The following is a 14,151-nucleotide window of genomic DNA, read 5'->3' on the forward strand; positions in this document are numbered from 1 at the left end:
TCAGCTACACCTTTATGTTTTTTTCTGCATCTGTGTACACATTTGGTCTATTCTTAAAATTAGTGATGGCAGATGTCGTAAAACTGCTTGCCTGTATAAAGAGCACGAGTGAAAAGGATTCATTATGATGCTCCATTCTTCAGAAATGATCATCTCATCATACCACTGTAAAGACTATTTTTGTAAATAATGTTGACTATATCTAACTTATCAATAACACACCAGAGAATCCATATGTGTTTTTTGGTTTTGAAAAAATCGAGGGAGCCATTATATTTTTGAAAACAGGTCTCTATGCAACAGACAATTATTTATCCAAAAATATTTACAGGTACAATATATGGACAAAAGTACTGGGACACACCTCTAAATTATTGAAATCAGGTGTTTCAATCAGTCCAGTTGCCACAGGTGTATACAACCAAGAACCTAGCCATGCAGTCTCCAGTAACAAACATTTGTGAAACAAAATGGGTTGTTCTGAAGAGCTCAGTGACTTCAAGTGTGGTACTGTGATAGGATGCCACCTTTGCAATAAGACGGTTTATGAAATGTCATTCTTGCTAGATATTCCACGGTCAACTGTAAGTGGTATTATTGGAAAACAGAAGCAATTAGGAGGAACAGCAACTCAGCCACGAAGCGGAAGACCACGTAAAGTCACAGAGTGGGGTCAACGACTGCTAAGGTGCATAGTGCATAAAAGTGACAATGCTCTGCTGATTCCATAGCTGAAGAGTTCCAAACTTCTACTAGCATTAATGTAATGTAAGTTACATGGAATGGGTTTCAATGGCTGAGCACCACTCCAATGCGAAACGTTGGATGGAGTGGTGTAAAGCACACTGCCATTGGACTGTGGAGAAGTGGAAACGTGTTCTATGGAGTGACAAATCATGCTTCTCTGTTTGGCAGTCAGATGGGCGAGTCTGGGGTTGACAGATGCGAAGAGAATGTTACCTGCCTGACAGCATTTTGCCAAATGTGAAGTTTGGTGGAAGAGGGATAATGGTGTGGGGCTGTTTTTCAGAGTTTGGTCTAGGCCCCTTACTTCCAGTGAAGGGCAATCTTAATGCTTCAGCATACCAAGACATTTTGGACAATGCTATGCTTCCAACTTTGTGGAAACTGTTTTTAGAAGGCCCTTTTCTATTCCAGCATGAATGTGCCCAATTACACAAAGCAAGGTCCATAAAAACATGGTTGAGTTCAGCATGGAAGAACTTGACTGGCCTGCACAGAGGCCTGACCTCAACCCCATCGACCACATTTGGGATGAACTGGAATGGAGATAGCTATTTAGGCCTTCTCGTCTAACATCAGTGCCTGACCTCAAAAATGCTCTATGAAATGAATGAGCACAAAGTCTCACAGAGACACTCCAAAATCTTATGGTAAGCCTTCCAAGAAGAGTGGACTTATAGCTGCAAAGTGGGGCCAACTTCTTACTAAAGTGTATGTATTTGAATGCAACATCAATAAAGACCCTGTTGGTGTAATGGTTAAGCATCCCAATGCTTTTGTCCATATAGTGTAATTCAAAATGGAAACTGCGATCCTAACTTACTGGAGAGCCATCCATCCATCAGTTTATCAAGCTAGCTAAACTGAATTCATTATCACAGAAAGAGGCCATCCCGGAAAGAGATCTGTCATCGACACTGGGGTTTGTCATAGCCTATACAACTTTAGGTAGGTTAGTAATCAGCACAAAATACTATACGGTCATCTTAATGAGAAATTAGAGAGATCAGAGATTGCATGTCATGAAAATAAATTTCTTTCCTGGCTACTGTCACTGAGTGGTAAAGCACACAGACAAGAAAAACATTCTGCTTCTCATATTTGAGTTTGTTTCGACTTGTTCATATTAGTTAAGTTACAGAAGTCCCAAACTGCAAGGAGATAATAAATGAATAAATAAACAAATAAATAAGCAAAGAGTGTGTGTACCTCATACATTTGCAATATCAGAATTTTTTAATCAACATAGAATTGCCAATGGTTTCATATAATGATACGTCTTTGCATTGGGGTTGGTTTGGGAGGTTAGTTTGAAAAAAAATAAGTCTTGCCATGGGTTATGTATGTTTTTATGATCTAAATAAAGCACTGCGAGTGGTTATTGCTGTTGAGACCAAGCTTATGGCTGCTCCATAAAATATGCTTATACACACATTAACTTTATAGCAGTTCAGCTAACGCAACTTATCATTGTACAGTGAAAAGAGACTCTTGCAATTACTAATTTCAATTAATAATTAGTTCCCATGGCAACATTTAAATTAGTACAATTCATCCAGAGGTTTTATTTTTAAATGTGTTTTATGTAGTGCCTTTCGTAATCAAAATAATCATAGATCACATCCAACAAGTTAACATGAGAGTAAAAAATAATAAGTCAAAAATTAACAAAGAAAGGCAGTGCAATCAACGGGACGACTCTCCTGTCTGTTAATTTGAAAGATAAGGTAATTATGATAAAATAGCCACAAAACTGACGTCTACATAATCAATCAAGTTAATAAAAGCCTTTCCTATGGCCAACATCATTTATTTGTGTAGCATTACATTTACACTGGATGCAGCTCAAAGTAGTACTTTATAAGGTATCAGAAAAACAGTTACAAACAAAGAAAAGCAAATTCAAATTAGATAAGAATAATTATAACTACAAAATATACAATAAATACTGTAAATAATACGCACTTACATAAGATGCTGTAAATGCCACATGAGTTGGACTGGCATCCCGTCCACAGAAGGGGATGCTTCCTTACCTGGACGTGAGGCTCCAATCAGGCAGATGGGCATCCCTACCTCAAGAAAGAAATGAGCCAGACCCGGAATTGAAGCCCGTTGGAGATGGACCACCATAAGTGGAAGATATTGCTGGGGTTTTTCTATTCCCCCAGAACAGGAGATGGCGGCAGCCATCTGTATCAGCACCCATTTGGGAACCAGTAGGGAATGCTGGGAGATGTAGTCCAGCAATACAGCCCTGCTGGGGACCATGGGTGTCACAAGGAGGTGCTGTCAGGAGATAAAATGTGACTTTCGTATGACCTGGTAGTACTTCCATTGGTCAGTGGCCTGGTACCAGAAGTACTCCCAGGTCCTGAATAAAAGGGACCACACTTCCTTGTCTAGGTGAGTCGGAGCTGGGAGGATGTAGAGCAACACTCAACTGGAGGAGGGCAGTGTGGTGAGGAGAGAAAGTATTGTGGAAGGAGAAGAGATTATTGTGGAGAGAGAGAGAGAGAGAAACCTGTGCTTTTGTTACTTTTGAAGGAATTTGGTTAATAAACCATCCTTTATTTGAACCCAATGTGTTCGTGTTGGGGTTTGGGGCAGCCTAACGCCCTGGGTTCCAACATAATGTATAATTAATAGCGAAGTAGAGTACTTATATATAGAATTCGTTTTTAAGGCGCTAAAGATGAGTCAGATGATAAGGTCAGGTGGCTGGGGAAGACAAAAAAAGTAAATAAAAACTCCAAATAAACTGAAGAAAAAGACACAATGTACAGGGCCAAAAGACCATCAAGCCCCACTGGGCATTCTACCTAACATAAACTTTCCTAATTATTGTAATTTTCGTAGGGGTTCTTATTGTTTATCTGTTGTTTGGTTTTGTCTTAGAGGATCTGACACACTGGATCTCATGGGAAGTTGGGCTATCTGCTTTCATTCAGACATCACAGGGTGCTGCAGAGGACTTTGTTCAGGCCTAATATACAAGTAAAATGTATTTTTATAACTGATGGCTCCTTGAACAAAGAGGAAACCACCCATCTTAGCTGTGCACTGGGGAAGTAAATCGTATAAACGCTAAACTCTCGTGATTATATATGTCCAAAAGATACTTTAAAGTAATGAGTTATGCAATATAAACAGGAGACACAATTAAAATGTGAGAATAATTAAAGAGTAAACACTTCACATCCAGTGAAGAAAAAGCCCCATTCAGCTTTCCTATTTGATTTATATTTTTTGTGTAAGTACAGTAAGAGAAATCTGTCACAGCACAAGATGATCATTAAAAGGTTACAAATGTACTAGTTCACGTGGTTCTAGGAACAGGTCATCTTCTGCAAAGATCCAAAAGCTTTAATCATATTTACTTACCCAATCCACCTTAATGTAATGATAAGTGTCTGTGCACCTGTGTATCTGTGAGTCTTTCCTGTTGTTATGTCCCTGTCATTCCAACTGATGGCACACAACAAACACTAAAACTGCTTTTATGAATCCCATATAAAGTGGCATCTAACAGAGAATTTTGCATTGCATTTGTCATTTCAAAAGACAGTGCATCACAAACATATGTAGCAATGCGTTTTATTACTACAAATGTCTGTGATATGCCATCTGTTGGAATGACAAAGGCAATTATAAAATGCTTTCCAAAAGATGGCACATTACAGCGATTAATACCGAGTTTTATGTTGATTATTTAGATTTCAACCTGTCTTAGATGGGTAACACAGCTAGTACAGAAATAATTTCAAAATTACTGATGTCAGGATTCATGCCAGTCCCAAACAGAGCTGCTTGCTGCTTGGTGACCTGAAAATGATTTTCTTTTCTTACCTTCGATCCTGCCGCCACACAACAAACAAGATACCTCCTTCTTTTTTAATAAGCTGGTGCGAGTCCCCTCTGACCTTTAGAAATGTTATGACTTCAGACCTAAAAGAGACCATTTTCTTATTAAATCACCGGAACACTGTTCACATTAGGTTTAGGTTTAAAAAGTAAAAGTGAAGAAAATGAAAACAAATGAACTACATATTTGATACTCCTTAGGTAGTTATTACAAATCTATCAGAAAGTAGAGATAATTCATGAGTAATGGAACTGTCAAGAGTGTTTTATTGATTTTATAAGAGGATAATTCTATTTAACAAATCTATGTGCTATTTATATGACTTGAAAGCTCCATCTCTGTTATTTTCGATGACACACACATTTTTTCATGACCAGGGATACACAGAGACATTTGCAAAAGAAGCATAGAGGAGGTGAAAAGAAAAAAAATCAAACTAGTTTTATACAATACAATACAATACAATACAGTTTATTTTTGTATAGCCCAAAATCACACAGGAAGTGCCGCAATGGGCTTTAACAGGCCCTGCCTCTTGACAGCCCCCCAGCCTTGACTGTCTAAGAAGACAAGGAAAAACTCCCAAAAAAAAAACCTTGTAGGGAACAATGGAAGAAACATTGGGAAAGTCAGTTCAAAGAGAAACCCCTTTCCAGGTAGGTTGGGCGTGCAGTGGGTGTCAAAAGAAGGGGGTCAATACAATACAATATAATAAACAGAACATAACAAATCCTCAATACAGCATAAAATAAAAATTTTAGAAGTACGGAGCAAAATTTAACAGTAGATGATATCACATAATAAAATTTGGAACTTTTTAGAGCCCTGTAGGCCTCATCCATCCAGCTGCCTCCCCCATTTGGCCATTCCATGGCTGAAACAGTGCTGGGCTAGCCAATCCGATGAAAGGACCCCTCTTTCCCATGATTCCTGCGATCCTCCATCAGGGGTGACTTTATCATAGGCAGGCAAACAACTTGGCAGGTGGGCCGTGCAACCAATTGCCACATTTGAGTACCAAGAACAGAAACAGAATAGGTGAGGGGTGTATTCAATTCTAACTATCATGTTACTTATGTTTTAGTGCTAATGACTAACAACAGAGATGCAGTCTGTACAGTAATCAGCAGCTCTAGTCAGGATTTAAAGGCTGAGTCCGAAGGGGCACCTCTTATAGAAGCAGGCAGACCATTCCACAGTTTAGGGGCCCTGTAACTAAAAGCTTGACCTCCCACTGTTATTTTATTAATCTTTGGAATCATAAGCAGACCGGCATCTTGAGATCTTAATGTGCGCTCAGGTTTGTAAGTCATGATAAGTTCAGACAAGTAAGCCGGACCTTGGCCATTTAATGCTTTATATGTTCAAAGGAGGATTTTGAAATCTGCCCTAAACTTAACCGGGAGCCAGTGTAAGGATTTGGAGTTATGTGTTCATATTTTCTTGTTCTTGTAATAATTCTTGGAGCCACATTTTGGATTAACTGGAGGCTGTGCAGAGAACAGTTTGAACAGCCAATGAACACCGCATTGCAGTAGTCAATCCTACTAGATATAAATGCATGAATTAATTTCTCAGAATCCTGTTTGTTTAGAAAGCACCTTAATTTCCTAACATTTTTAAGATGAAAGAAACATGTTTTGGACAACTTTGTAATATGTGCTTTAAATGACATGCTAGAGTCAAAGATAACTCCTAGATTGCGGGCTGATTCTGTTAAATTAATTGGGATTCCAACTGAGTTAAATGATGACAAAATATTGCTGTGATCAGCGTCATTCCCTCCAACAATTAACATCTCTGTTTTATCTGTATTTAAAGACAAGTAGTTCTCATTCATCCTCTCCTTTAATTCACTAACACAACTAATTAAAGACAACATCGGAGAAACTTCATTTGATTTAAATGAAAGGTATAACTGGGTGTCATCTGCATACGAGTGAAAATTAGCATTATGTTTCCTAATGAGAGATCCCAGTGGAAGCATGTAAAGTGAAAACAGTAAAGGCCCCAGTACTGAGCCCTGCGGGACACCATATTGAACTTCTGTGTATAATGATAGAGTACTGTCAGCACATTTCTGTACATATTAGAATCAATTTGATAAATAAGAGCTAAGCCAAGCGAGAATGGGGCCTGTAAGCCCAACATCATTTTCTAGCCTGTGCAGTAAAATAGAATGGTCAATGGTGTCAAATGCTGCACTTAAGTCTACTCTCCTGTCAACTCAATTACTATTGTATTTCTGTAAAAGCTGGTTTTTTTTCTCCCCAGAGACAATTAATAATAATTTAAAAAAAACAATAAACACTTTTCTTCTCTTCCCAGCCGCTCAAGCCTGAATGCCAGGACTCAAGACCTAAAGCTAAACTGTGATGACACGGATTTCACAGCAGCCATCATAAGCATTCCCACACCTCCAGCTAACACTCCTGATGAAAGCCTTCCATCGTCGCCTGGCATCCCTAGCATACTTCGTAACTCACGCCAGCTGGGGGACTGCTCTGGCTCCTTTACTCATGAAACAGTGAAAATCTCCTCTTTGTAACAGAAGCCAAGCACTCCGGTGTGAGAACTGAAAACCACAGAACACATGTCTGCTATGCAAGAGAGAACAATGTTGATCATCACTCTGAAAAGCAAAGTCAGCGAACATATGCTTTGCAATTTATACACATACATATATATATATATATATATATATATATATATATATATATATATATATATATATATATATATATATATATATAAAAGAAACACCTGGGATATCTTGGAGAACAACATTACCAGGCAAAGTATAGCAAATCAAACTTTTTACTGCAGATACAACTTAGTCTATACAATACTAATAGAAGACCATAGGTAATACTGTAGGTCAGGAATAAAACGTTTACAGTAAGTATGACTTCCACAAGTTAAACTGTGTCAATACAGCAAGTTATGGAAAAGGGAGATATTAGTGAAATAAAAACACAGAAAACAGCAGAAAAGTGGAGCAGACCAATGTGAATATTTATCATGTGGATAATGATAATTCAACTTGTTTAAAAGTGTGGTCAAGAAAAGAAAAAAAATGCATCAACAGTATTTGTGTTGCACACATTGAAATAAACAGGAATTACCATTTCTTCATCGGCAATGATGGCAAGAGCAACAGGCGAAAATCACAAGTTTCAGTCACAGTAAAGTAAGCTACTGTATATGAAATAAACAAAAATATGGCAGGAAAAGAGTAAAGTAATGGTTAAGCATTAGTTTTAGCCAAACAAACTTGTGGGATGAAAAGTATTTTAGATCCTAATAAGGCAGGCATTGAGCAGTTTACTTGCCACCTTGCTGACAAACAGTGCATGTACTCCAGAGCTGGTGGAATGGCAGAAGACTTCCACTCTTGTGGCCTACTTTGCATGTTTTATCTAAATTTTTGAGGGTACTTGGGGCCTTTTTTAAAGAAAAAAAAGCAAATTAACTAAAACAAAATTGCTGCACTTGGACTGTACCATAGAAAATAAATAAACTCCACTTCTAAAAAGAAAACAAAAATCGTTTTAGCATGTTCATGGAAATTTGATATTCGCTAAAGGGAAAAGGAAGTGAATGATGGGACTGAAGCTCAATATTGAAATGTAAAACACAGACATATGCATGGATACCGTTGTAGGTATTGGGTTTATACTGATATGGTCAAAAGCAGATATACACAAGACAAAACAAGTTTTATTATCAGAAAGAATGACAAAGCAAGAAGGGAGATGGAAATTCAAGCCTGTGGCCTGATAACTGTGCCCAGCAAGCCTGGGACAGTCTGGTTATGTTTGGTGAGATGGTCTAGGGCAGTACACCTTTTTCCATTACCCAGGGCAAGACATAAATTACAGATATCTACACGCGCATCACTCAAGATTGCATTTTTACTTGATTTGTTTTAATATGCCACAAATCACCTACTACAGCAGAACATTTAACCTCCTAGGTGAATTTTCAGCAGTCAGGCAGTTTTAGAGTCGGACTGGTGGTCCGATGTCTATTTAAGTACAGTACTACCAAGACAGTAAACCTGTGTACCCTTACATTGTGCCTAAAAGAGACAACAACTCAGAATGTTGTAGTCCAGCAACAAGCGTCTCACCGTTTATAGTGTCACCTTGAGAGGCCGTAAAAAATGGCAAGAAAAGATGGCCGGCAAGATCTTTGTAAATTATTAAGTCCTTGATTCAGCAAACAGAGGTAGTGTGTTGATTCTCTGACTGCCGACCGCCATATTTTTTGATTGACATGAGAAATGGTGGGATCAGCCAGAGACATTTTCCTCAGGTGGAAGATGGCAGGTGTTATAAAACTAAACTTTTAATTTTTTTTTATTGATTATTTTTTCTGGAGTGAAAATGCTGGGAATTTTTAACATATGCTAAATGATGTTGCAAGTATTTGATTAGTAGAAAATCTGGAATACCTGAATCTCTGGTTTTATGTTCTCCTCTACATGAAAAGTAAGAAATTACTAATAAAGATGATTATGAAGAGAATGCAAAAAGAGCATTTTTCTCTCTGTTTTGCAGTCAGTGAGCAGGTATTCGATATGGTTGTGGTGTGCTTTCTGCTTAGCATTACAGAGAACAATTATGTTCTGTTCAAACAAGCCTACAAAAACATAATTATTTTGGCTGGCTTCTGAGCATCGAAGGAATAAACCTAACAGAAACAAGGAGCAATCGCCAACAGCAGTTGCCGAGGGCCATCATTATAAAAATGGTTCCCTTGTTATTTCAGCTGCCGTTGTTGAGCAAGCACTTCAGCCCCATTAAAAACAGAGCACCCACTTTATCTTTGTAGTGACAGGTTACTGGAAGGGAAGTGGAGCTTTGAGATGGAATCCTTTTGAGTGTCAGTATATTTGGGCTGTTCATAAATATTGCAGCCAACTACATAAATATACAGTATGATGCAAGAAGGAGATTGTGGATTTACTGGAATTTTTTCTTTAACTGATCAATGAGATGCATATATCCATGATGCCCTCAGAGCACCCTCATGTCACATTGTCTGCAGTTTTCTTCTTTTAAAAAAACACAATAGGATGGGGGATTAAAAAGGCCTAAATGAAATAGCTATAAGAAGTGAAGGGATTACCTCAGTAAGAGTGGATTAGTTTTATGTGTCCCTTGTCCTTGCAGTGAAGAAAACCAGAAAGAATAAGCAAAAAAAAAAAAGAAAAAGATTAGAAAAAGGTTGCTCACGCAGTTCCGTGATCTGTTTCTAAACTTAAACTGTCTAAACTATTTCCCCAAATTCAAAGCACTCTTGCTGTGATGCCCGTGTTCATTCAATTGACTAAGCCTAAGTTTTCTATTACTTCAATCAACTGACATTTTTTTTTATTTTCACATAGCTGCACATCTATACTGCTGTTTTTTTTTTTTGAAAAGTTAAGTGGTTACATAAGTGTAGCATTTAATATTGCACCCAAACAACTGATTAATGACAAAGAGAAATTGACGGTTAGGCTTTTAAAATTAAGCCTGATACTCATAGTGGTTTACCTAATCCCTATGATCACCTTATATGAACTATTAATACCTCAGGGTCATTATGATATTATGATATGCATAGAAACAATGAGTGTTGAGCCAAGCAAATACTTTGGTGGAAGTCCTCATGGTAGTCTGCATGACTGTTGCAGTAGAAATGGTGGAGATGGATTTGCAAGCGGAATATAGAAAATGAAAACAAGTGCTCAGACAGCTAATCATGTCAAATTACCTCTGGCTTCTTAACCGAGGAGAACTTACTACTCTCTCAATGTTCAGTAGTTATTCAATTGTTCTTATTTTTCTTAGTTTTGTCTGTAACATTATTTAAATATTCATATTCATATACACTCTTTGCATCTCTGAAAAAAAAATGTCTTGAATTTCTTGGGTTCTGGACTTGTCTGCGAAAGGATCATGGTTGTCCCACAAAGACTCAAACATTAATAAAGCCATCCAACAATCTATTTTCTGAACCCATCATTTTTTTTCCCTTCAGGGTTATTGTGATCCAGAACTTTATCAAATAAAACACAGGAGCATGCAACAAATGGGATGAAAGTCCTTTACAGGGTACACTAATTGAAAGTTAGAAACCTATTAATCTTTAGGATGTTGGGAGAGAACACATGGAAAATGTTCATTCTGCACTAAGAGAGTGTCTACTGTACGTTGCAAATTGAACCAACGTCCTTGAATCGATTAGTTAGCAATGCTAATGAATAAAAATGGTTTGTTTGAAAAATAAACAATGACATTTCCTTTCAGGTTCACCAACAAAAGCGCGACAGACATATGAGCGCCAACAAACCCGCTAACTGGTTTTCGACAAATGCGCGCTGACAAAATCGCAAGAGAGGCCAAGAGAGTGGGATGCGTATGTGCGCATTATGTACATATTATGTGCTAGGTTATAACTGTTATAACTGCTGATGGCATGCCGCGAACAAATAACTCAGTCGAGGGTTGGCATAAAACGTCGTATACAAAGCGGAATTACCAGCAGTCAGGCAGCCAGCAAGTCTAAATACGCTCAACTATCAAGACGTCTTGCTGCAATTCTTCCTACATATGCAGGGCGTGATCTTAAGTACTATCTGCGTGCCGTGCTGATGGCATGCCGCGTCTCATAATATTGGCTTCTAAAATAAACATTATTATATATGCTTTAAACTAGTAATTCATATTTAATGAAACTTTTGCGATTTTGTTGGCACGATTTTGTCAGCGCGATTTTGACGCCGCGTTTTAATCGACGCTATTTTGTCGGCACTCATATGTCTATGCAAAATGTCGGGTCACATTCAATTCATGTCCTGAAGAAAGGCTGTGTGCTTTCACCATCAGGACTCATGTGAATGTACAGTTTACAAAGTGGATGAATCCATGCTGTTGATCATTTCACAGTTGCTTTATCTGAAGTTTGTGTCAGCATTGTTTTTTATTTTTAAGCATTGAAAAGATCTGCCATGCATTAAATGATAAACAGTTGTAAGAAAAGATGGATTAATCTGCTATATCTAAGAAATTAACCTGTTTAATCAGACATTATTACCATCAACTGAGTATTGATTTGGTTTCTTAAGACAGGGGTGTCGAAGTCCGATCCTGGAGGGCCGCATGTGGCTGTAGGTTTTCATTCTAACCATCTATATATATAATTCACTAAGGCAAGACAACCATGAAAAGCACGCCGGAAGGGGCGTGAATTCACTAAGCCGCCGACAACTGAGACACCTATGGCGCACACAGGAAGGAGCCACGGCCACCAACTCCAAGACCATTGGATACGACGACCACTCGCAGGGCCACGCCCACCAACTCAGACGCGACGACACAGAAAAAATGGCGTCATTTATGTTCGTCTGTCGTAGAGGCCACATGCAGTGCAGGTCAGGTTAATGTCATGTACCTCCGAGTTACGGTGACTGTTCATAGAGGCATGTTTCTCGCGGAGGTGAATCGCCATATGCAGCGTGTGAAACAGTTTGCGAGGGGTATCCCATGGGATCCTTAAAACAATCCTTTAAAACTGAGGTTAAAGCACAATGAAGGAATCAGTCTTTAAAAACCAATAAGCCCTGTGCCTCTGTTTCATTACCGTCTCACCTGCTTCACCAATGCAGGCCCTGCAACAGTCGAGACGCTCTGTCAGCAGCTGACCTTCTCTGTGCCTGACCGGTTCACACAGAGGCAGTGCAAGAGAATGCCGCGCCAGAGACAGACAGAGGCACACACACAGGCAGCTGGTGGGCGGCTCTCCGTGAGTTTCTCTTGCGAGCGGACACATAACCAGGCGGTATGTATGCTTCGAGAACGAGGCTGGACGCAGCTTGCGACCGGGCACATGAGCAGGCAGTGTGTATGCTTCGAGTGCGAGGGTGGACGCGACAGGACCATCTAGGAAAAATCATGTCGCGGATGTGATTCGCTGTATGCAGTGTGTAAAACAGTTTGTTTGTCGCAAATGTGAATCGCTGTATGCGACGTGTAGAACAGTTTGCGAGGGGTGTTCCTGTGTCTTTCCAGAAGTGTTCAACCATCAATAAATAATTATGGGGCGTTTGTTATGCCGCGGGTTCACTATTGTGTTGTATTTTGCTCTCTCCAGAGTTCCATCTTTTCATTCACTTACTGTTGTATTCTCACACTAACATGTTTTAGACAACTGTGTCTTTCCAGATGTGTTTACCATTCAATAAATAATTATGCATGAGATTTAGCGTGTGTCTAAGCGTGGGCAAGCCGTTGAACCCCATTCGGGCTGCAAACCGTGTAATTGCCACTAAGTGCTGCTCATACACTCCCACTGTTTTCGTCCCTACCCTTTGTACACACCCCCCTCCCACACGTTGACTGTTAATAGAGGCATGTTTCTCGCTGAGGTAAATCGCCATATGCAGCGTGTAAAACTGTTTGCGAGGGGTATCCCATGGGATCATTAAAACATTCCTTTACAACTGAGGTTAAAACACAATGAAGTGAGCAGTCTTTAAAAAACGAGTTTTCGGTTTCGACGCATGACCGCGTGCACCATAGCAAACTGTTGTACACGCTGCATACAACAATTCGCATCCGCGACAAACATGCGTCTTCTTAGATGCTCCTGCAGTTTGTACACACCCCCCTCCCACCTCGCTACGCCGATTGTGTGTTGGTTCGTTCCGTGCATTGTTACAATGTTGCTTTTCTTGCTGATTTATTACATTACCAATTTTGCAAATGTTAAATTTTCTCCCTGTGCTTAAAAATGATTAAAAAACCGGCCTGATTATGCGGCGTATGGTATGCCGCGGGTTGGCTAGTTATCTTAATTAGTGGTCCATTTTTGCTGCTAATTAACTTCTTTACCCTTCATTTTAATTGACTTTCTATTTAAGTCTCAGACTTTAATTGTTCCTTTTTTCCTTAATTAGCAACCAAACAATAATGAAATACAAAACAAGCCAATACATCCATCCATCCATTATCCAACCCACTATATCCTAACTACAGGGTCACGGGGGTCTGCTGGTGCCAATCCCAACCAACACAGGGTGCAAGGCAGGAAACAAACCCCGGGCAGGGGACCAGCCCACCACAGAAGCCAATACATGACCAGCTAAACTGTGTTCTTCATACAATATCTGAAAATAAAGAAAGGTGAAGGTCCTTGGAATGTCGATCTGCTCAGGCCTAGAAAACATTTTGGAGGTGCTTCCTGCTGTGGTTGAATGAGAGCACCAGCAAGCTATGGGATTACATAACAAGTTAAATTAACAACAACAATCACCTTATAATTAACAATATGGTTGGAGTGAAGTGAGTTGCAGTTTGAGGTCTCCATCTTAGGCGGTCATCCATTGACTCACTTCATATCTTGTTTTTATTTGGCTGCCATTTAAGAGAAAAAGAAGCAATTCCCGAGGACTAACAAAACAAAAAGAAGTCAATTAATAGCAGAAACTGATTACTGATTAAGAAAGTGACAGGAAGGAAAACCTGCAGCCCTCCATGGTCTGAGTTGGACAC

General features: G+C 39.2%; 1 protein-coding gene across 3 annotated transcripts in view; it reads left to right on the forward strand.

Annotated features, from left to right (window-relative positions):
- The window catches only part of kcnd1 (potassium voltage-gated channel, Shal-related subfamily, member 1), a 275,333-nt gene extending 264,726 nt beyond the window's left edge, over positions 1-10,607 (forward strand). For all 3 annotated transcript variants that reach the window (XM_039775278.1, XM_039775279.1, XM_039775280.1), the window contains one exon: positions 6,938-10,607. In XM_039775278.1, coding sequence (XP_039631212.1) covers positions 6,938-7,157 — 220 coding nt within the window. In that variant the 3' untranslated portion in view covers positions 7,158-10,607. The remainder of the gene's footprint in view (positions 1-6,937) is intronic.
- Positions 10,608-14,151: the final 3,544 nt, after the last annotated feature.

This window comes from Polypterus senegalus, chromosome 13, assembly GCF_016835505.1.
Source record: "Polypterus senegalus isolate Bchr_013 chromosome 13, ASM1683550v1, whole genome shotgun sequence".
Taxonomy (NCBI): domain Eukaryota; kingdom Metazoa; phylum Chordata; class Cladistia; order Polypteriformes; family Polypteridae; genus Polypterus; species Polypterus senegalus.